Source organism: Ammospiza nelsoni, chromosome 19, assembly GCF_027579445.1.
Source record: "Ammospiza nelsoni isolate bAmmNel1 chromosome 19, bAmmNel1.pri, whole genome shotgun sequence".
NCBI lineage: Eukaryota > Metazoa > Chordata > Aves > Passeriformes > Passerellidae > Ammospiza > Ammospiza nelsoni.
The window spans coordinates 1513662-1538989 of record NC_080651.1 but is presented as its reverse complement, the minus strand read 5'-3'; the positions used below and the strand labels follow the sequence as shown (position 1 = coordinate 1538989).

The 25328-nt window shown below is 40.8% G+C and overlaps 1 protein-coding gene across 2 annotated transcripts in view; it reads right to left on the bottom strand.

Annotated features, from left to right (window-relative positions):
* PRKCA (protein kinase C alpha) overlaps nucleotides 1-25328 on the bottom strand; it is a 144105-nt gene that overhangs the window by 43589 nt on the left and 75188 nt on the right. For both annotated transcript variants that reach the window (XM_059485595.1, XM_059485596.1), the window contains exons 4-5: nucleotides 6373-6484; nucleotides 5777-5905 (exon numbers count right to left, since the gene is read on the bottom strand). In XM_059485595.1, the coding sequence (XP_059341578.1) occupies nucleotides 5777-5905; nucleotides 6373-6484 (241 nt within the window). The remainder of the gene's footprint in view (nucleotides 1-5776; nucleotides 5906-6372; nucleotides 6485-25328) is intronic.

Here is a 25328-nt window from a genome sequence, read left to right as displayed (position 1 = left end):
TTGATGACTGTGCTATGGCTCTTCTATCAAGTACTGCTTATAAACCTGCAGTACCCATCCAGGAGCCATTGCTAAAATTGGGACACCCACATTTCCAGGAATAGTGTGAGGACACGAGCAAATACAGAGCTGCTTCCTAGGTATTCATCCTTTAAACAAAAACCTAAATAAAACAGAGTGGGCTGACAGAGAACAACCAACATTTCTTGTAAAGAGAAGAACTTCAGGCAGCATTTTAAGGAATTTAGAGAGAGGATGACAAAGCTGAAACTCCTTCCATGAGATTGTGCAGTTGCAAGCCATATGCAGTTGTGGATTTACAGCTTCTTGTGGTACCAGCAGATAAATTTAATCATGGGGATGACTAAATAAATGCTTCTGTCCCTAGGACAAAGCTGAGTGATTGGAGCATGAGTCCACTCAGTTCCTTCACAAGTGAGTCACAGCTCCCTTTTTCCTGAACTCCCAAATTAGGATAATTTGGGATAATGTGGATAATAAAACAGTTTACTAAATCACAGCAAGCATTTCTTGCCAATTCTTTAGTCCTGCAGGCAGCTGAGATGAGCAGAATTCTCTCACCCTCGTGCCAAAAGCTGCTTTAGGAGACACTGCAAGATTCCAGTGGTCTCACCTGGTGTAGGATCCAGAAAAATGAAGGAAAAGTGGGACTGCTGTTAGCTCCAATACATCATAAAGCTCCTGTCTTCTCACAACAAAGCATCTTTAAATTGTTCAAAATCCTCATTGCCTCCTGAAGAAGTTTCTGGTGCAGATTTTCTGATTTGCCCAGTTCCAGATGCCTCAGTGAGGACAGAGGATCTTGCAATCCCAACCAAGGAACTTTTTCCCCCAGTACCCTCCTGCACCCTCAATCACAGTTTAAAACATTTCCTAATACTGAAAACAGTCTTTCTTCTCATTTTTGAATTTATATTCTTTGCATGCAAAACCCAAAGCTGCCTCCAAAGCACAGCTTTCACTGAAGATTTTTTAGGAGATTTTAAACTCACTGAACTCTTCCTTTCTGTGCTTGTGACTCACAGGTACAACTGACTGAAACAAATCCTGCTTTCCAGGCAATTTTCAGTCTCTGCTTCTCATCACTAAAAGGCTTTCAGAGATGAGACTTTTCTCTATTCCATAACTAGGGAAGATTTCTTTTCATATCCCTCCCAAGCCCAGTGCCTGAGCCCTGAGAAATGGCAGCAGAATGAACATTTGCACTGTACAGGTGATGTACAAGGAACAGCTGAACAATATCCTTGTCCAGAACAAAAAGAAAAATGAACCAATGTTGCACAAGACTTGATTCCTCTGTATTTATTGTGATATTCTCTCCTACTAACAAAAAATGTGCCATCATCTCTAATACTTCTTCCCAATTTCTTCTGTCTGCAATAGGTTCTCCAGGCTCAAGCTCACCAGGAAATCTCTTAGAAACAATTCTATTTTAGTTTTAATGGAGATTACCTTTACAAAAAATACCATTTTAAAATATAAGCACTTCTGGGTAGGACAGCTGCTTAATGAAACAAAAATCTTACCACAAGATGGATCAAATAATCTGGAAAAGGCTTCAGGCTGTTACATTTCTAATTCTTATCTTATATAAATATATAGGATCTAGTTAATATTTTTGGATGCATGCAGATGGCCATTCTGAAAAATTAATGTTTTTTTTAAACACCTTGCATTGCCTGTTTCTTCATGGTAAAGTGAATTTAATGACTGAAGTGGGAAGGAAGCTTTTAGCTGTCACCAGGGCTGGCATTGCTGAAGGCACAGCTTTCCCTGTAATGACTGCAGCAACCCTGCAGATTCTGGGAATGTCAGAAAGAAGATATTAGTGAAGCAAACCATGAGATTCATGTTTTTTGAGATGTTTAAAATGTCTCCCACATGGAAACAATTATTTGGGATTTGGTACTAAAAGCAGGTCAAACAGCCAGAATATTCATTTATGTTCCCTTTTAAAATCAGCTGCAGATACTATGAAATGAATGCTAACAAAGACAGACACCACCACTGACCTAGAAAATCAAAATAAAATTATCACAGTGTGCACAGTGGGGTCTTTTAAGGAAGCAGTTTTGATGAGAATCTTGAAATGAGCCAGAACTCTGCAGTTTGTGTCCCCAGCCTGCCTGGGTGCAGGCTCCTGCCCCAGCTGCATGACAGGACATTAACATGCAGTGCCAGGAGATGGCTCATTCATAAAAAATATTCCTAAAAAACCTGGGAAATGTCCAGTGGGGAGCCCAGAGCTCCTGGGGAGATCATTGCTGCAGAACCTGCTGTGTGCTCCCAACCTCTGCAGGCATCACTCACAGCTCTCCTCTGCTCTTAAACAACAGCAGCACCACTGAAAAATAAAACCAGATTTTCTGACAGCTTAGGAAAATACAGTTAAAAGCCCCTTGGAAATTCTGGGCTGTGCCTGTATGTGTTTTAATTACAGATTCACCACTATTCTGTCTGTAAATGAGTGTCAGGAGGGCAGATCCTCCCTGTCAGCTGCTGTCACATCCAACTTCCAGGCCCTAGAGGTCACAGTTTCAAGTCTCAATATCATGGCAGCATTTTATATATCAGTGCACCAGATGGGGTTATTTTTCTCCCAAAGGTTATTGTTCTTTCACTATAAAAATAATTCAAAAAATAAAGTTAAAAAAATCAGAACTGTGATTCAACCACCTACGAGCTCACTCAGAAGAGCCCTAAATGATAAGATGGGTCAAGGAGTAAATGTAAGAGTGAAAAAACTTTTAGCACACATCAGGAGGAAGAAAATTCAGTGTAAAAAGCAGAGATTAAGAATAGCAAAAAGCACTTTACTATGCTTAAGTGCAAACCCCCCACGTCAATCCAACCTGTGAAAGGGTCACGAACTCAGAGATTTCAGAAATATGCAAGAGTGTTTCTATAAAAAGAAAACTACCACATTTCTGTGTTGCAAGTGCCATAAATTATTAATATTCAACTCAACTCTCAAGCAAGTAACTCAACCATTGAAAACAAAGCACTGATGTTTCAGAATTACAGCACAAATGAGCATTGAATGGGGCAGATTGAGCAGCCCTGGAGAAGATGGTGAGGTTATAGCAGAGGATATCAATCAATCTCTGGTATCAGTTGATATCTGAGGGTATCAATCCAAAATTCCAGCTCCTTTGGGAAGAGGTGCTGCAGAGTCCCTGCAGCTCCCACAGTAAAACCTGGGTGCCCACACTGATGCACCTGGGTTGAAGATCTGACTTCACTAATTGGAATTAAATGTGTTTATACACAGGACTGAATTATTCCCACAATTAATTCCATTCAGAACCTGCCAAGCTGGAGATTGTGAATAATCTGAGGGAGCCACTGGGCAGCTCCTTCCTAGAATTCAGTGGGAATTAAAACCCAGCCCAATTTCCAGCATGTTCTCAGGAAAACACTCTGTGTGTGTGCACTGGAAACAAAAGGCACCTTCAGAGAAGCAGGCAGAAAAGAGAAATTGGGATGTGCCAGATGAACCACAGATGAATAATAGATGAGATTAGATCCAAACAGGATGCCACCCTGCAGCTGTGCCCTGGTGGGGCTGGCACACTTGGGATGCCCATGGATCTGCACCAAAACCAGTGGCAGCTCCCCTTCAGCAGCACAAATGTTGGAAATGTTTTGCACTCAATCAAGGCTGGCTGGGAAGGAACCAGCAGGAACTAATTAACAACCCAGACAGGACGCAGAGCAGGGATATTGAGGAATTCAGCTGGAGGAGTTCAACACCTACAGAGCAATTCCTCTGAAACAGACGCAGAGAAAGGCTCAAACCAAAAAGTCAATCATTGATTATTTTTCCTGCTGTTCATAAACCTCCTGGACATTTCATTCACCTCCTTTCCCAAAGCTAAAGGCAGTGATGTTGTGCTTGGGAGCACTGAGAACTGCAAATTCTTACAAAGGTTTTGTCAGTAAGTATTTTAGAAGCAATGGCATTCTAGGAGAATATTTTTGCATTTTGTAGTATGTCCATGAACTGGCAATTACTAATTTCCTTTTCAGTTAAACACACACAAAAGGCACCAAAAAATGTCATTTTGGCCCAGCCCATATGATATTTTTTATATTTAAAAAAAAAAGCAGCTTGCTTTCAGGACAATTGTCATTTTTGGAAGTGCTGACAAGCCTTACCCACAACAACAGCACTGCAATTGTTTTATACATAACAAAGTTATAATAAACATTCTTCTTGTTAAACCAGAAACCTATTTAATTGGGGAATGGAAATGTTTTATTTATAAACACAATAGAAATGGTTTTGCCAAGTACACTCACACCTAAAAGAGCCTGTGGAGAAAACCTGTAAAATATCTGTTACAATTTTACCACGTTCACCTCTCAGACAAGACCTTTTCAAATAAAACTGTGAACGTAAAGAATCCTTGTTTGAATAATCACTTTACACTGCCTTGCTTCCACAATGACTTGTGATAAACGTTTTTGTCCCTAAAAGGATTAAAAACCAACTGAATCATCAGGAAATAAGCACATGTTATTTGTCAAATTATGTGCATTATTGCAGAAAGTTTAAGCCATATTTAAGAGCCTTGCTGCAAAGTGGCCCAGAATAAAGCAAATATTGAATTTTGTCACTTGGATGATTTTTAAATTAATTCCCTCTCATGGTACAATTACTTTTAGAAGCTGCATCACCATCTCTGAAACGCCTCATTACTAAGTGAAACCACCTTCTGCTAATGACAGTACCTTGGACAAATTTCCCCCTCCCACGTTGACAGGAAGCTCTTTGAAAAGTTAAGCCACAATTAAGCATCACTTGGGATCTATTCTGATCCTTTCTAACTAAATTTTATCAAACTTCTCCCTTTCAATGCGTTTTACAGGCTTTGACAGGAGAACATGGAGGTATTTGGATTTAGAGAGAACAAAGCCATGGAGGAATAATGTCAGCAGGGGAGTTTGCTGGGGCTGGAAGCTGTGAAAATTCAGTGATGGTCTGATTTTCTCTATGCAAAGGAGAGGTTCTAAGAAACCTCCAACTTTGTCCTGCTGTGACTTTGGCCCCGAATTCAGTTCCATTTGGCAGCAATAAAAGCTCTGTGCTCTGTTCTGGCTTCATGGAGTGTGTTCTGGAATTCCAGGCTTGGGATGGGTCTGTGGGGGTGTGGGTGTGCACATCTGGGTGTGCACAGCCACAGGTTATTCCCAAATCCCAGAGAAATGCTTCCAAGGAAAGGAACTGCCACCCTCTCCTTGCATCCTTCTTTACTCCGCCTCCTCTCCATCTTGGTAACCTTAAACTTACAGAATGTGAGAACTATCTCTTTTTATTTTAAAACTCACTGGGAGTAGTATTTGGGATTGAATCCCAGTTGCCTTTGTTTATTCAATACTCTCAAATACAGGAAACAACTCCTCAGCTGATGGAGGTTCAGTGTATCTCTCATGCTCTGAAGATGATGGGGAACTTCCTGAGCAGCAACTCATCCTGCTGGGCTCTTCTGACAAGGAAAACTGACAATACAGCGATTTTCTAACTAAAATTTCCAAGTTTTTAAAGCTGTTTCTAGAGATTTATTTTTATGAACACAACTTCATAGAGTTTCTTAATCCAAAGCCCTGCTGGATGAAATCCTCCCGCTTCTGGAAGGAAATTCTCCATCAGAGAATTTTCCATTACTGCACAAAGATCTGACCAAGGTACACAAACTCACAGTGTGTATCACACATTTGTAAAACCTGAAAGACTCCAAAATGAGCAGTTTACCTGTAACTTCCAGTTTGTCACCAGTGACTTCAGCCTTCAGATAAATCCTTCCTCTCTTCTCTGTGTGGTCCATGCCACAGAGGCTTGGGACGTTTATCACACATTGCTTGTGAACGTTCATGTCACAGGCTGTGGACAAAAAATGGTTCAGACACCCATGAGAAGCTAAAAATGACTAAAAAAGCAGAACATTCACATCAGCAATGAAGGAAGGCAGGTTTAATTGATTATTAGGTTTTGATAGTGGGAGTCTTCCAAGACAAATTAAACACAAGGAGAACACCAGAGCTTGACTACAAACTGAACTGAAATTCCAGTCTTTGAGAGTGTATTCACTCAGACAGTCCAAAGAGAGGCTTTCTCAAAATTGCCATGACAAAGGCTCTTCAGCCACATCAAACTGAGTACACCATGTTCTCAGCAGAAGAGGTGATTTTAATTACTAAGTTATTATAGTCCTGAAATATCCACTTGAAATATACCAGCACTATAAATAGCTGACATTTGAAATTGTATTTTCCAGAGAAATGAAGTAAGGAGCTGTTATCCAGGGCTTCCACTCCCTTTCTAGAGCAGCAGAAGGAAACTTCACTCACTGTCACATTTCATGCCCTGGTGCAGGAGCCCGTAGAGCAGGGACCCACAGTGGTCACAGAAGGTGGGGCTCCCATAGGTGTGGATCTTGAACTTGTGCTTGCTTCTGGGATCCTGCAGGGAAAACAAACACAGATGCTGAGTCCTGAAAGATAAACTGACACACCTTTAATTTATTACTTCAAATACCAAAAGCTTTCCAGCTATGCAAATTATGCTGCAGGAAAATACGCTTCAGTGTCTGGCTTGTCCTCAGTGGTACCTGCATTGGCACAGGCACATTGCCTCAGTTCCTAATTCTCCTTTTTATGGTGCTGTAAGAAAAAATGTGTCAGCTCAGGCTTGTTCCCATGATTTATGGACATTAAAATTCATTTACTGACTGCTCACATACATAAAGTTTAATGGCAGTGTTCAATCTGTGGCTGAAGACTCACAGACTAATTACAGAGTGTTATTGTCACTGCTCTGAAATGTGACACAAAATACAGCAGGAGAACTGGGAAGAAACTGTTGATGGGCTAATCTGGAACACAGTCCAATGACTGTAAAATCAGGATTTTACAGATGGGATCATCTTGACATGCTGCAACTTTATAATCTCTATTGTTGTGAATGAAGGAACGAATTCTAACTTGGCACACGGTAAATATTTTACAGAGATTGCTGTTCTCAGCTGATTTTTGAGCAGAGAAACTTAAAAGAGTGAGGACATTTTAAGGCCATCAGCAGCTTGGAAATGTTTCCTAATTTAGGCCCAGCAAAAGGGAATACACCCAAATCACTTAAACACTTGAACATCCAAGGACATGTGCTGTTTCTGTAGGAGTAAGGGTCCCCTCTGGAAAACCAGGAACATTTATTTCAGAGGAAGAAACCACATCTTCCATATATTCACCCATGCCAGGCTCATTGCAGAGCTCCAGATGTGCAATGCCAGAGCCAACGAGGGGATGGCCCTGTCCTGTGCACACCCCTTTAAATCCTCAAATCCTTTATGAGCCCTCCCTGCTGCTCCAGCTCCATTTCAGTCAGAACCATCCCTGCACAGCCTAGGGCACAAACTGGGGGGATCAGGGACTCTTCATTAAAAACCACACTGGGGCTTGAAATCCATCCTTGCTAATCTCTTTTCAGAAAGACTTTGGAAATCAGAAACGCCAGGTCTGAAACACCCTCAGTGGAAACACAGCTGCAAAACAACTAATTGAAATGTTTCTTTTCTGTCCACACTTTGTATTGTACCTTTGTATTAAGAACTGTTTAATTGACTTATAAATATACTGATTTTTAAAATTTACCTGCCTCTCAAAGCTTTCCAAAAAATCAAAAGGGAAGCCCAGCATGTCAGTCAAAAGGGAAAACCTGCTGACTCTTTCCTCAAAATGAACTCTCTCTAGTATAAGTGCTTTCTGAAGAAATTTGGGAGCTTTGATTAGTAATTCTCACAAAAATATGGCTATGAGAAGGCAAAACTTTGCCTTCAAATTTTACTATTTTGCCATATTGTCCTTTGTGAAGGTTTTTAGTGTTTTGCTGGCATTCTTCATGTGGAATTCATTTGCTACTGATTCTGAGTTTTGCAGTGAATCTATAACCACTTGTCACTGTATGGAAGGAATCACAGAACACCCAGGATAACACATAAAGAATTTACATTACAAATGGAAATTGAAACTATTTAAATAATTCTGCTCGTTGTAACAGCCTGAGACACAAACTGCTACCAACTGTATTTATTTTGTAAACACAGCGAACCTCAGTGGAGTGACAGCCAGGGCTCCAGAGAACATCTGTTTCATTATTTATTAAAGGCTCAGCAACAGGCCTGGTGGCTCAGGGTCATGGGAACGTGGCTGTGCAGAAGGGCTCTCTGGTGGCTCACTGACTGTGTGCCTTCCAAACAATTTAAACCACAGTTGGGAAGTTAATTCTTCCCTAAATTGGTTTGTTTAGATGACAGAAGGGGACTTGATGCCTTATAAATATCTACACTTAAACATGACTCTGGTAAGACATCTGTGGCTGAGAAGGACAAAAGGCACAGTTCCTAAGAATTACATTGAATAAACAGAGGTTTAAAGTTGTGTTTGACATCTGGCACAAGTGCTATTTATGAGTATAAAGTAATGGCATAGAGGGGAAGGAAATTATTACATTCAATGTCTACTAAATACATTGAACCTGTGTATTAGACTGAAATTATGTAACACTACCAAATAACTTCATTCCAAGCTATGGGAAATTATTGCAGTCAATGTCTACTAAATACATTGAACCTGCATATTATACTGAAATTATGGAACACTGCCAAATTATTTCATTGCAAGCAATGGAATGTGCCTGTAATTAAGTTAAGCAGGGGTGTGTGTGGCTTACAAATGTTGTGACATGTAAGGACAATGTTCTGCACTCACTGAGAACCAGCACAGGGCTGGGCTGCTGTTCAGTGCCTGACTACAAAGCTCTGTGTGGCTACAAAACCCCAGGAAAAGCATTCTTAGAAAACAACAAAAACCAGCCACATTAACAAATAAATCAATCAAACTGGATCAAACTTTGGAGTTGGCCCTGCAGGACACAATGTATAAAATTTGAATCAGTGTTTTCTTTCTACACTGAATCTTCGTTTTCTCTCCTTATTAGAAAATTCCTCTGTGGGCCCTTTCAAATCAACAATCTTGATATGAATTGGATTTTTTAAGGAGAAGCAAAATGTTCTGACTATTATTAGATATTATTATTCTATATCCACACACAAAGTCCTTCATAACAAGAAGAGGACAATGGAAAATAGAACCAAAACTACTCCTGAACTGGAAACTTTGTAGGAAATCTCTCTTTAAAGGTCCCTTTAATAGAATGTCCTAAAAAACATTTAAAGCCTGCCACATAAGAGAGTACACTCCTCGTCAGTGTTTTATCCTATTTTCTGCTTCAATCCCATGGTTTTTTTGTTTTTTTTTTTTTTTGGTAACTTAAAGTCCAGAAAGTACTGTTATTTAGGAAGCAAGTCCAAGACCATTTAGAGAAAGCCAAGAGATCACTATCTACCCATCACAGATGACAGAATTTTTCATTTTATTTCCATATTTACAAGGATTTCTCATGCACTCAGAACTACCCTTGAATCTATACCTCATATTTAATTACAAGCAATCATATTAATAATAATTACTACATTGCCAGCTGTAATTACTTCTATTAACAGCAATTATTTTTTCAGTTGTTAATACAGGTTCATACTTCCCAGTATTAAATATGCATTAATGAACTTATGTGCATCATAGAGGAAATCATGTTGTCCTTACCATTTCTTTGGCTAAAGGCAAACTATAGAGCTAAAGGAAATCTCCTGTAAATTTTCTTCAAAAATCTCATTTTCATCAATGTAAACTTTCAATAATTCCCAAAGCAGAGCTGGCAGCCCCATTTTGTAGTAAACACAGGGAGCCAAGCCAGGATCTGACAGATGAACTGCCAAATAATGGCTGCTATTTGCAAGAGAATTGAACTTTGCATTAAACTTGGCACAGATTAATTGTGAAGCTCTGAAGGGAAAACCTATTTCTGCTTCCAAAATCCATCAAAGTTCTGAGGGGGGAAAGTGGCATTGGGAAAGCAATGGGGAAGGACTTGTTCAGCAGTGATGGATGATGTGCTCCATTAAACTTTGTGTTACTTTCCTGCTAAAAAAGTGAACTCTTCAGTCCTTCATTTTTGCAAGTACAATGCAATAGAGTTAATTAAATGGGATAAAAACTTCTGGGCAATTGACACCACAGACATTTGGATATTTTTCTTTGAAAAACCTTTGAACTGGCAAAAATTAACCCTGCATTTGTACGCTTTCTAATAGACTGGGGTTTCAGAGCCTGCAGTGACACACATGGGTGTTCATCCCTATAAAGATGAACCAGGCATCTACATCCCACACAGCTCTGCAAAAATCAGAATATTATCCATCAGTCTTAAAGCTGAGATGTGATTACAGAGGGAGGGTTGCACACACTGGCACCAGGTGGAACAACTGAAAAACCCAACAGTGGAGCAGAAACAAAACAAATAATGAGTTTGCAGAAATGACTTGTCCAGAGAGCTCAGAGGGTTCAGCCAGGAATCCTGCCACACTCCAGCAGAGGGAAGCAGAAGAACACAGAGGCATCTCCCCAAAGCCCACGCATTTTTCCATCCATCTACTGGCCTGAGATCCATCCTGCCACCATCCCTGCCTTCTCCCTTTGTTTAGCACAAATGAGCCCATTTCCTTTATTGAACAGCAGTGGAAAGCACCCCCCTGTGAGGAATCATTCCGCGCTTTCTGTGCCTCTGAGGCGGGGGTGTGCAATAATTGAAAGTGCATGGTTAACCAGCAGCACATGTCACACTGTGCCTTACACAGCTCAGGAGCATTGCAGCTCACAGTTCTGCCTAAAAGCTCCCTTCTGAGCAGGATTTTATTCCCCCTGATAGCAACACTGAGCCTGCTGTAATTCTGCAGGCATTAAATCACCACATTGCCTTTAATTTGAAAACAGACAAACCCCACTCTGTGCGATGGTGCAGCACTGGAGGTTTTATATCAGATTTTTTTATTACTTGGGAGCTCTTTTCATGGGATGCAGCTTGGCTGTGCCAATAACTGTGTCAGCAGGGCCAAGGACCCACCCTGCCCTGGGCTGACCCCAGCATGGGCAGCAGGGAGGGGGCTCTGCCCCTCAGGTGAGAGCTCACCTGCAGAGCTGCCCCAGCACAGGGAGGAGCTGGAGCTGCTGGGGAGAGCCCAGAGGAGGCTCCAGGATGATCCCAGGGCTGGGAGAGCTGGGGATGCTCACCCGGAGAGGAGAAGGATCCAGGGAAACCTCAGAGCCCTTCCAGGGGCTCCAGGAGAGCTGGAGAGGGACTGGGGACAGGGATGGAGGGACAGCACACAGGGAATGGCTCCCACTGCCAGAAGGCAGGGATGGATGGGATACTGGGAATTGGGAATTCCTGGCTGTGAGGGTGGGCAGGCCCTGGCACAGGGTGCCCAGATCAGCTGTGGCTGCCCCTGGATCCCTGGAATGTCCCAGGCCAGGCTGGACACTGGGGCTTGGAGCAGCCTGGGACAGTGGAAGTGGCCCTGCCATGGCAGGGGTGGCACTGGATGGGCTTTAAGGTCTCTTCTCACTCAGTTCTACGATTCTGTGCTATGAATTTAATGGGACTGGTCCAGGTCCTTGATATGCAGGGGACAGACTTGGTGACTTGTGAGTACAGGAGAGCTGGGACCAGAAAAGTGAGGCTACAGCAGCAGTGGGGGACAAGCCCAGGATCTTTGTGATGTGGTATTTTATTCCTGTGAGCTGGATGTTGGCTGTATCTATTTTTGTATCTCATTATGATCAACATTTGGGGTGGCACTGGATGGGCTTTAAGGTCCCCTCCAAGCCAAACCATTCTGTGACTCTGTGACCTGTCAGTGCCAGAGCCTGGGCTGGTAATTGAGGTGTGAGGAAAAAGAACCATTTTTAGTCACAATGCCAACACATAAATGTTAACAAGGTGTTATGCAGGAGATGAGATTAACTTATTAAAAATTGCCTATGGATGGTGAAAGGATTTTTTTGCCTACCTGAACAGCTATTTTTGTGATCATGAAGAAGCAGAAAATGCAAAAATGCAAGTGTGTAAAAACATTTTCAGAGAAACAGAGAATAATATTTTTCATTACAAAAAAGCCTTAAAGGAGTTCTGCAGATGAGTTGTGAGGTCCTCAGGTTGTATCAGGGCCTACTATAACAAAGAATAATTTTGTGTAAAGAAATGCAAATGTACCCAAATTTCCATATTGCATTTCCATAACAGAACCACAAGATTATTCTTCATCCCCAGTCAAAATTTCATATATATATAAATATATATGTAGTTACTAATTTTAAAGGCGTGCAAGAAAAAGAAGCTTAACATTTTCAAACTACTTCACTTGGACAAAAGAAAAAAGTAATTCCTGAATGTCAGTAGCACAAATTGTGGCATGTTTGTGTTTCTACTGAAAACAGGGGTGACAATATAGTCCATATATGCAAAACAACTCACAAATGGTTACAAGAGACTGGAGCTCACTGTTCCTCTTTACCAAGGGAAAAGCCCAGAAGGACTGGCAGGTGTTTTCCCCCCTTTAAAACACAGCCTTTAACCATTCCCTGCTGTGACAGCACCACTGAATCCCACATCTTCATTAGTCCGCCCTCCAAAGATCTTCAGCAGCATGGATGTGCTGCAGCAGATAATGAAACCACTGCAATTTGCACTGCACATATTTCCCTTAAAACAGCTCCAACTTCCCCAAATGAATACCAAGTTAATAAAACATACTTGAGAATATATTTGAGTGTGGTTTGCTCTGTACAGAGCCAAATCCTACACTCAGCCCACGCTGTCCTCAGGGGCAAATTTCCCTCTCAGTTCTGGAGGTCTCCAGTTTTTCTCAGCACCTTCCAAGCAGCGACTACAACATCCAGGCTCCCGCTCACCACACCTGTCTGAGACATCTTCATCTGTTTGCTATTTATTTTTGCACTGAGAAAACAAAAATACTGATTGGTGATTTGCTCTGCATGTTAATTTAAGAAAACAGCTCCAACTTTAAAGCTGCAAGAGCCAAGGAGCCAGATGCGTCTACTGGAAATAACTTCCAGGATTTAAAATATGGTTTCTGTCATCAGAGTTCAGAAGCAAGGAAGAGGAAAAAGTCCTTGTTTAACTGGTTACCAGTTTGCTCTTCCCTGGCTGAGTGAGACTGGGAGCAAAGAGAATCTGAGACTCTTGGGAATGATTAAATCATACAATTTTTTAATACAGAATGTAAAAATGCTTAAAGCTTGCTTCCTATTTTCCCTCTCAGAGCTGCAGTGCAGAGAAGTTGTATTGCTTTCAGAAAAGTGAAATAAAAGATCAGACCTCAAAATCAGACTTCTACTGCCTTAAAACAGAAATATCCCAGAAGGAGTGAGGCTGGCTGGGATCTGAGACTCCTGAGGCCAAACTGGGCTCAAAGTGGGGAAATCAGCAGGGTTGGGTTCGTGGGGTTTCTCCTCCCCAGAGCTCCACATCCACCTGCCAAGCATCCAAATAATTTTTTCCAGGCTGACACACCAAGAGCTCCTTCCTGCAGTGGAGGAGGACAGGAATGGCACGAGTGTGCTTTCCTCCTTGGTGAGGAATTACACCCAGGCTCTTTCCAGGAATCTTCCTCCAGGCAGAATGTGAAGATCAGAGTGACGTGAAGATCGAAGGAATAACTTGGAGAAAGAATTCATTCATTCATTCATTCAATCCACTGACACCTGCAGGATGGGAAACCTGAACATACTGAGAGGTGTTCAGAGCATAAACAGAGTTGTATTCAACTCTACCCTAACAGTGTAAGGTACTGGTAGGGTAGGGAAATAAAGACTAAGCAAAAATAGCAAAAATAGAGAATATTTAGCCTTTGCAAACCCTGCTGTGCCTCAGCACCTGGAAGCAGCTGCAGCACAGCAAGTTCAAAATCCAGCCATTCCTCCCTGGCCTCGAGGGCTGGGATGACATTCAGAAATGAAGAATGATTCTCAAGCGCTGGAGAAGAAAAGTCTTTCATGATTATAAATGACACCCCAGCAAAAAATGACAACAAAAATCTCTTTTCCCTTTGTGTTAATAAGACCACTTTTATTCTTTACTACTCTAAAGAGAATTAAGAAAGTACACAAACAGAAAAAAAAGTGTCTTTAAAGAAAATTAAAATTTTCCAATCAACTGTCTCTTCTCTGTAATTGTACAGAAGAGCACAACGTGAGTAGAGTTCAAAATGATTCAAAGGCAGATTTTTCAGTCCCCTCCTGGAATTCACAGAAAATTATTATTTTTAATTAAAAGAAACAGGTGGTCATTGAATCAACTGATTTTGATTGCTGCCTTTTGTTCATGTTCTTCTTGCATAGAATAGAACTGATTGAATTGGCAAAGGGAGAAAGAAGATCTGCATGACTCTACTCCCAGGGATTTGTAATTTCCTAATTACTAGAAAGACACATAAATCCGGAAGGGACTCGGTGTTTACTGGCTATTTTTTCTTCATTCTTTTTTAATGAAGAAACTGCAGTATAATTACAGAAAGTGCACAAACAAAAGATCCTGTTAGAAAATTATTCATGACTAGGAGAAAGGGAGAGAGTTTGTCTCAGATACAACTCACCATCGTGTTATTGTGTACAAATCATTTCAATCAAGATGAAATTCAGGGGGTCTGGATTCAAAAGGAATTCTAGAAAATGAGAGACAGTCTGTCTATGTCTTAAACTCCCTCATTTACTGGCTTTGTAATTTTGTAATTTGTTAATTAATTTGTTGAACAGGTACACTTTTCAACACAGAGCACCCTTTACACCTTGAATACATGTTACAAAATACAGGTTAAACTGATCAGAAGCAAGAAGTAATTTTAATATATTCCTGCTGTATAGAAGAGTATTGCTATTTCTCCATAGGAAAAATATGGTCAATTGTCCAATATTCCAAATTACAGTGGATTGTAATTTGGAATATTGTATATATTTTTACATTTAATATACATTCGGATTGTAATTCCAAATTACAGTTTCTGTGCTTTCCAATGGATCTGCAGTGGGGTTGGGTGCAGTGATAAAGTCTTAATTGTGTGACATCAGGCTGCATGAGAACTATTCTACATTAATATTTCTGTCCAATAATTTCTCATCACTTCTTAAATATTTCAATATGTTTAAGTACAAGAACTTACCATCATTTCTTAAATATTTCACTACTGGCCAATTTGCTCATGATAGAGATGATACAACTTTGTTTTTCCTCATTATCCTCAGCTGGAGCTTATATCATCCATCTCTCATTCCATTAAACAGAAAATGAAAGAAGGTAAAGGAAAATCACAAAAATCACTTGGAATGCCCCATTTCCCTGCCAAAATTGTGACCCTGAGGTCAGAGGCATTGGGTCAAACAATTCAATCCCTGCTGGAGCTGGGACGCTGTTCCTACAGGGAATTGTATGAACATTGATCCAAGAATTCTGGGGGAAATGGGCCTGGCTCCAGCCACCCCTTAGGGAGCAATCCCAGCCCTAAATGAAGTTCACTGCTGGCAAATTAAAGCTTCAGAAAGAGCCTTTGTGACCCCAAACTTCCTGACCGCAGCCAATGGCAAAACCGAAAGAAACTCCAGCTTTTATTTATAAAGCCAAACTCGCCCTCAGCTGCTCCTCTCTAAGGTGGTTTGAATGAAGGTTTTTACAACTATCAAGTGATAGATTCCAGCCCAAAATCCTGGAATTTTTTGCCAAAAAACCCCAGAGCCCAGTGGGAGCGGCGCTGTGAGCGCGTGCAGGGAATGCAGCTCGCCGAGCTGCTGCCTCTGAGCTGATTCTGTATGCAAGGCCCTGAATAATAACTGGTTCACATTTCCCACTCCTCCTCCGTTTTCCCCTCTAAAATGCCGAAGAACCCACCAATTTATAAAGGAACACCTTACTTGTTCTCACTAAACCCTTACCCACCTATTTACATCGCTCCTTCTCTTCTTCCCACCTCCCACAGCAGCAGCTGCACACTCCAGGAGATCTCCAAGGAAAAACATTTTTGTGTCTGGGTGCATTGCTACCCAACAGCATCCACACACACACCAACACTCCAAAAGCTGGAGATAACCCCACAAACTGCTGCACAGCTTTGTTTGTGGGAACTGAGTGCTGCAGGAGGGTGTTCCCTGCACAGGGAGAAGGAAATCCAAGGAGAAGTTGGTCTGTCCCAGGGAATTGCACAGAATCCCCAGAGACACTCCCCAGAGCTCTGCATCTCTGCTTCACCTCTACTGCAAGTTAAGGACTGGCACACTGATTGTTATTTTTCTGCACACGCTCCACTGGAATCCTGCATTGATGCTTCAATCACACACAAGCTAATAAATACATTTTAAAATTTTCTTGCCCTTTACAAAGTGACCCATCTGTTTATTCTGGTACAATGGTACACAGTGCTGAACTGAGCAAAAAGAAAAAGGCAAAACCAGTGATTTTTGAAAAATCTGAGAAATTTTTGGTTCAGAATCAGTCAGAATTTCACAACTCAACAGCTCCCTCACACAAGAACCTGTGGGGTGGCCTGCTGCTTTCCTTTTGACAAACTTTATTAGACAGACATGAATCTGAAACACCCGAGCAAATTGCCTCCAAAGTTACTCACTGAATAATTCATTTTTTTGCCTGATATTTTATACATTGGTTAAGTACCAAAATAAAGGCAGGAGGGAGGGTAAAATATGCATAATTTAAACCCCCATGTCTCTGTTCTGCTCTGCATCTCAGCTCTGTGTTTTCAGGGATATTAATGTTACCACCTATAAACCAAGCAGACATTTCACCACACAGGCAGAATTTTGTCCTCCAGAGACAAAAAATTCCATGAGAGATCTCTACCTACAAATCCCATCAATGATTGAAGGGTTTGATTCAAAAGTGTTTATCTCCAAGTGTACAGCTCAGTGTGAAAATCACTGCTCTCAATAAATCATAGCCATGACCACACCATGGGAGATGCTCAGGCACAGAGTCCTTGGATGGTCTTTTACATTGTATAACCACTCAAACACTATTTATTTCTGCATGGAACAGATGTTTTTCCATATGTCTAAATAACCCTTCTTCAGAAAAGTAACTCAAGCACATGAAATTTTGCAGGCCAAGGAATATAGACATCAGATTCATTAGTATTTTTAGAACATTTGGGATATTTTCTATAGGGAAGTCAGTTTTTCTCTTTGTAAAAAGTCACTAATCCTACTCCTCTCTATAAAACATAAATAGGCAGCTAAGAGTGAATGTGCAAGATGCTCTGACATGCTTTAGCACTCAGATCCTGACCTTACAATGGCAGAGATCCCAGCCAAGCTGTCTGGCCCATAACATTTTTCCATGCCAATGTAGCAGTTGCTATTTATTAGCCAATTAAAAATTCAGAAAACAATATTGAGACTGGAAAAAAAAGTTCATGGTGCACAGTAAAACCCCTGAAAGAAGGACAGGCTTTTAACACAGGCTCCTGATCCACCAACATCTGGCAGCCCTGTTTGTGCTTTAAACCCAAAATTTGATGCCACTCTCAGAGAGAAAAGTGTTTCACAGAGATCACAGCTGAGGGCACACACAGATTAAAAGTAAGAATTGACACAAATCTGTCCCTTGAGTCGAATTTGACCCTTTTGAGGTTTTCTAATCAAAAATCTGAAGACAATAAGGGCTGTTTAATCACATCAGAGGAGGGCAGGGAGTCCTGGAAGAAGGATTTCCTCAGGGCTGCCATCACCGTGCTGCTCCCAAGGATGAGCCTGAGCTGCTTCACAGCATCAGGAAAAGTCCTCACAGCATTTACAATGAATTATAATGAAATCTATAAATATTTAATGTCTGGCAATTAACTCTGCCCTCTTCAAAGGGGAAAAAAACAGGAGATATAGAAAGGCTTCACCAAACCATTTAGTAACATGGAAAGTTCCTCCCCCAGCTATTTCAAGTGTGCCCATCCCAAAACCAATCCATGGCCATGAATTTCAGGAATAAGCATTTTTCCTTCTCCTTCTTTGATGAGAGTGTTTTTCTCAAGGCTACTGATGGTGAAGGAGCTTCCCAGATTACACTGAAGGCTCGGGGTTTGGAAGGAAGCCTGCACAGAAACGTTTTGCTGGCACAGTGCTCCCAGCAAAGGGAAGGTGAGTTTGGATTCCTGCTTTTTATTTCTCAGAAATGACTCTGTGGGTAAGAACATCCCTCAGAGGAGCCTCTGATGATGAAGATCTGGCTGCAGAAAACACTGCAGTGCTCACCCACACTAGGGCAACATGAACCTTTATAAATATTTCATTTTCCTTGTTATTTGGAACATAAACTAAAAAACCACAGCCAAACTCTCCAAGAATTCTCATCTGTGACACTGACTGTAACAGATCTTGATTTTGCAGGTCAAGTAAGACTCTTCAGCAGACATTCCTCTTTCCTCCTCAGCCTGAGAGCTCCCAGTCAGTGTAAATTTATGGTGTCCTCAATGCTGCTGTGCCTGTCATCCATCCCTGCTAAAGTTCATCCTCTTGAGTGCTACCAGGTCTGTTTTATACAGAAAACATATATGCACGAGCAACAGACCAAAAAAAACCCCAAAAGAGAGTGGAAAATGCATTAAAAGCTTTAATTAAATAAATAAATTGGGTTTTTTGTTCTGTTTAAAAAGGGAGAAAGTTGTGTCATTTTGGCTCCATCCTCATTTGACAAAATTCAGTCACCAAACACATCCTGGGAGTCCCTGCAATTACAACTGTAATTACAACTGTAATTAATTTGCCAGCACGAGGTTGGACACTTGTCTGCTGGTTGCATCATTTATCACTTGGATTCAGCCTTTAGCTGGGAGCTCTGCAGGCTGATATTGCCACAGAGGAAATAAAAAATTGGGAAGATCTTATGTTCTATTCTGAAAAGGTATTCCAGAGCAATGTTTATCAGGATTACAGCAGGCACCCACGAAAATTGCTTGCATGGATGGCAGCAGAGTGAGGGCATTATTCCTCATCTGCAAGGAATGTAATTTTTTAAAAGAAGAAGAAAAGAAACTGCTCTTCCTCTGTAATACCAATCTGCAGATTAACAGAGGCTTTTTCTAGCACTGCCAGCTAAGCCTTTGTAAGGCTGCATCCAAAACAATTATTAAAATTAATCCCAGGTACAAATGGAATTGCATAATATTAATCCTGCTGAAAGAAAAATCTGCTATGATAAATATGTAAAAAACTGCCATGAGGAGCAAAGAAAACACCTTTGAAACCCAGTTTTGCTAAGACTGGTCAGGTGCTGGGCCTTAGGAGCACAGGAACAGCACTGGTGGCACTCAGGGCTCCCTCCTGCCTTTTCTGGTGGCCACTTTGGCAACAGTCTGGACACCCACAGCCAAGCAAGAAGCAGCTGGAGGCGGTTTTTTAGTTGGAGATTAAACTAAATTTAAACTTCTGGGAGAAAAATGCTTCCATGACTGACTGCACTATGTGTACAAGATAGAAAAATCTAAACACAAAACAAATATTAATGAATTAGCAGCCCAAAAATTACAATTTCAGGGGTCCTAAAGAAAATTCACTTCATCTCAGAAAACATGTCCTCACCATTACATGAGGCAAACCCAAGAAACAGAATGTGTGCCCTCCAGATGAACTTTCACATTTCAGAGACAACAAATGGTTTCAGATAATACTTTTACAATGTGCATAATCTAAATTATTAGATGGCAACATAATGCAATTAGCATGACAAAGCTTAATACTGATATAAATCCTTCTGTTACAGCTTATATTGAGAATTTAATACTTAGGAAAAAATCTGTTCATTGCTCCTCACTGGGTCTTTGGTTTTTATAAAAATAAATTAATTGATGGGTTTTAAGTTTGCACTAAAAGCTTCATCTGTTGAAATAAACCAAAGATGCGGTGCATCAAGCAGATACAATATTTAACTGCATTTTATTCCCTGTGCTGCACAGGGATCAGAGGTTTTGCACAGCAGAGCTACAACCATGGTGTGAAACTTTAGTCTCTCTGATCCAGGAGTGACATATCTCTGATCAGAGGGGACAGGGGAAATCCATAAATTCAGCAAGTGGAAAGGACAGAGCACACAAAGGTGTAGGACCAAGCCTCATGTGACTGCTGCATTTCCAGTCAGATTCAGGGCATCCCCATCAAATTCAGAGAGTGCTTGTGCAAAAAGAAAACAATACCTGGTACAGATATCTTACCTTCTTTTTTTTTTTTTTTAATTCAGATAAAATCAGCATCTCAACCTCTTTCCCACATTTTGGACATTCCTGTTCCCTCAAGATCACACCTAAGTGTTATTGCTGCTTTGATTTTTGTTAGAGCTCTCTCCACTGCCCTTTTCTGAGATTTATGGGCAGTTTTAATGCCTTGAAACAGTGGCAGGGACAATGACAAAGCACTTTTCAGCTCCAGCACACTCAGCCTTTGCAGGTGCCTTTGGAATCTGACATATTTTTGAAGCCAAAAGTGGTCCCGACTTTGCAGCTCCCACCCCTGGGATTAATTCCAGACAAATAATGTGGGACATGAGCTATGGAAGGGCAAACCTCAGCTCAGCCACGGGGCACAAATCATCCATCCCACAAACTGGGATCCTGCCCCACAAATGAGGATTATTCTGCCTGCACTGCAGGGCTGGAGCTGCTGAGAGGGAGCTGCTCAAGCATTTTCTGCAAATGAGCTGCTGAGGAAGGAAAGGCCACGCTCTGGAGATGCTCTGGCTCCAGGAATTTCTAGCAGCCCTTCATCACAAGGAGATAAATTTACCTGGTAGCAGAAACAGCAGCACCAAGCCCCTCTAATTCAGCATTTCTGCTGTCACCCAGAGCAGCACAATGCCCATCTCAGGGTACACGTGGGGCGAGGTGAGAGTCAGACCCACCTTGATGTGGACTCACTCTGACATGCAATCGAAGCCCAATCAAAGCCAATTCCCAGCCTAGGCAGACTTCTCCTGCACCTCTGCCAATTATTATTGCTGTGCCTTAAGAGTCTCCCCCAGCATTGCAACAGGCTTTGACTTAACATTAAACAACCTGCCCTGGGTTATTGTGAGCAAGGTGACAAAAGTCTAAAGCACAAGAAATCCCACAGCTGATCGTGACCGGCTGCATCTGGCACAGAAATCTATAAAAATGCATTATTTAAGAAAAAAATAAATTGTAGCTCAGAAATAAGATCAGTTCAAGCTGAAATAAAAATGACGTTTCGTAAAAAATATCCGTTAGAAAAGTCAAATCAAATTTGCAGTAAAATGAAACATGGCTACAAGATATAAAAAATAATTATAGTGTTAAGTGTTTACAAAATCATATTATCTCCCCTAAGATGGGGAGATAACCATCTCCATCTTTAACCACTTTAAAACCATAAATAAACATGGCTTTAAAAGTGGTTAAAACAAATGTGTCTCCATGAACCACTGTTACTTTTAGTCCCAAATTCACCAATTTGCTTTAAATTCATTCCCTGCCTGCTCCCCCTTGCCCACAGTTTCTGCCATTACCTTTGTGCCTGGCTTGTCAATCACAGCATCAGAGACTGGCACCTCTCTCCTTCCATTCATCACTTCCCCATTTGCCTTCAGCACTCAGCATCATTAATTTATCAAGTCTCATTCCCTTCAACTCCCACGGCTACTTCAAGTGTGACAGAGCATGGTCTTGCGCTATTATTTTTATTTTTTTTTTACATATTTCCTGTCAGGCAAAACAAATGAGGCTACTCTGCAGCAAGAACACAACATCAAGAGAAAATCTGTTACCAGAGCTTAACAGAAGTTTAGGTACATGAAGTATAAACACAGCTCTATGCTGTAGTATTATTATTTTAATTATTATTTTTATTATTGTTATTAATGGGGAAGCACCTTAAAGAACCACAGAATTTTCCCTATATAGGCAGGCATATTCTCATCCCTGTATTATATGAACTATCTGTAAAGATGTATTAAAGCATTTAGACATGTTTTATTACCACAGCAACAACATTTTTTTCAATAAGTTCTTCAGCAAAAGAGTAAATTTTGAGCCTGTCAAGCAGCAAAATAAATTGTCCAACAGAAAGCAGCACCATCCAGCTCAGCACAATCCAGTTAGATGATTAGTCAGTGCCAGACACGGTGGAAATGTTCCCCACAGAGGGATCTGGGCAGCCTCAAAGGTCACAGCAAACCTGGTTTCTGACATGCCACATCAGACTCCCAGCATAGCCAGGGGGTTTGGGGAAGATTTTGCAGTCAACCATTGTTTTAAACCCCCAAAAATACATTTTAAAAAATGCAAAATAGAGGTCTCCCACCTTTTCTTTTTAATCAATAACAAAATAATTCCATTTGGAAGGCACTGAACTATTTTGCAGAGATTTGACATTATGCAACTGACAGTCCTCTATCAGCAAACCAGTCATACCTAAGACTTAGATAAAGAATTACAACAGGTTTGATCAAATATGACATTTATCTGTGCAACAGCCACTTATTTCACAGATAAATACAGATGCCGTGAGTCAGATATTCTCTTCCTTATTATTTTTTGTATGACACTGCATTATAGATAAGAAAGAAAAAACACCTGAAGCCTCACCCTGCAGAAAGAACAATCCCCAAGTGCTCCATAAATAAAACTCAAGCAGTTCTTGTGATGGAGAGGTATTAATTTCAAGTCCCACATCTCTGGGGTTTTTTTTCCCTATTACATATGACATTGTTCCATTATTGCACTTCATCACCAACAGTCTACTGGTGATCCATAGGTTAATAAAATACAGACTTAAAACTGTTCAAGTGACTTTATCCAGCACTTGGCTGATCATTTTTCCTCTACCTACCAGCTCCTCTGTCAATGCATTCACCACTCGTGTCTGACTTCTGCTCCTGATGCAGCTCAACCTTCTGACTGACTGAATAATTTCATTTTTTACTCTGGCTTTAGTAGGTTTCAGCCTCAACACTCACAATCAGAAAGACATGCTCAAGTGTCTCTTAAAATATGCAAACTTGTGGGATTTAATTTTTTAATATGGCATGGTTGAGAGGCCTCATTTTAAAAATCAGGTTATCAATCAGTGAGTCAAGCTTTGATTTTATAGAGAATCAGCAATCCACTTCTTGTAAAACAACAAACACACAGAATATAATTAACATAACACAATTAAGCAGTTTTTCTGCCTGCCTCAAGATTGTACTAAACAAATATATTAAACCAAACAGAAAAATGTTCTCATGGCTAATCAGTAAAGCAGGTAAATACTTTTTAAAATCAAAGCCTTCTCTCTTAAATAAAGAAATGTTGAATTCATGGAGTGAAATAAAGCCCAAAATATGAATGCTGAATATGAAGTAAGATTATATGTTTAAAACCTCCTCTGCAGAGAACTGTATTTACATAAACTGCAGGTTAACAAATGAAAAAAGCTGTGGATGAAAAACTCTACAGGAAAGTATTAATTAATCTGGTGTTGATGAAAAGGAAACAAAAATCCTTACCGTAAAGCTTCCTATAATGCTCCTTGATAAAACACGGATTTGTGCTCACATATTACCAGTTTACTTATCATGCCCAGAGCATCATGAAATGGAGAGTTTAGAGTAAGTAGTCAATCCAATAAAGTGGTAATTTATTTTGGAAATGCAGGGTTAAATGGCAATATTGATTTGAAACACAACTCCTCCATTCAGATAGATATTTCTGTACAGTCCCTGAATGTGACAGGATTGGGGGGGAAATATGGCAAAGGAACAAGGAACAGAAATTAATTAGAGACAGGAAAACTGAAGCAGAAATTTGGAGATGCCACAGGAAGTGGTATGGAAAGAGCAGGTCCTATAGGGATTGGATTACTTCTGTAAATATATATATATATATATATATATATATATGTATATGTATGTATCTGCTTTCCTACCCAAACCATTCTACGATTCTGTGACATATCTGAGGATGCTGGATCAGATTGGAGCAATGATTACCCCAAGCACTCAGAACAAATTTAAAAAGCCACCACCACACCCCTGATCTCTGAAAATGAAGTTTTAACCACTGGAAAAAGAAACTTTCCCAGTGAATTGGTGGGTGCCACACAACTCTGAAATCAGTATGCTGACAAGGAGAGACTCCCAGTTTTGGAGCCTTATGATTCCTGAAGCAGACATCTGCTTCCAGATCCCTGGGGTTCTGAATTATTTTTAAACTCTGAACAAAGAACACTTAGTACCACATACTTCCAGATTCACAGCTGGGTTATTTTAAGGAGACAAAAAACTTTCTGGATTTTTTTTTTAAATTTTGCAGTATTTCAGCTTGAATTTGCTAATCTGTCCCTTGAGGATTCAGGACCTCCTAGAACACTGATTTTAAATATTAGGTGTCTTTCAAAGATACAGGCTTCTCACATGGCCTTGAAATAAACGCCTGAAACATCTCAGTGCAATAACCCAAATGGAGCCCTTGTTAAGGAAGGGGTTGGGTTTCTCCTTGATTAGAGAATCACAAAATGTCCTGAGGTGAAAGGGGCCACAAGGATCACTGAGTCCCCAAAGGGAACAGCCCAAACAGGGATCAAACACAACCTTGGTGTTCCTGGCTCCAAGCAACTGAGATCATGTCAGACACCAGAAACCTCATTCTCCAAATCTCCAACTGGAAAATGTAATCCCCATAAACATTTCCTGAGGCTGAGAAGCAAAGATCTTTTATTTTCACAGAGCCCTGTGAAAGCAGAGAGCTCTGCAGAGCAGGGGGTGCAGATCCCATCTGGGGTCAGGAGAATGGGAATTTTCTCCAGGTTCCTGTGGGATCCAGGCAGGACTCATTTCCTCTGTGTCTAATTAGCAATTTGTAAAATACCTGTGTGGAAAGGTCCTTTCCTTGCAGGGATGTGATGGGTGGGGAGTTTGGGGGGGTCAAAGCTCAGCACAAACCCAAACCCAGCTCAGGACAAAGCCAAACCCAGCTCCTGACCCCTGGGGAAACATCAGGAGCACAAAGCAGCAGATGGAATCATTGCTCTGACATGGCTTGAGAGGAAAATCCAACCTGGAGGATGCACTGAGTCCCCTGACAGGACACAGAAAGTTTCATCCCAAAAACCAGAAACAAGAGGCAAAGCCTCAACAAAACCTGGCCTAATATTGAAAGCCTGCTCCTGCATTTGTTAATGATTCATTACTGACTTGATGATTGTTTCAAAGTTCTTAATGAATTCAAACTCAATTTACTCACAGTAACATGGAGCTTTAGTAAATTTACATCTTACATATTTACAATGGAATTAAATGTCCCTCTTTGTTGCAGGATGACAAATTTTGTAGCTGTCTCCAACTTCAAATT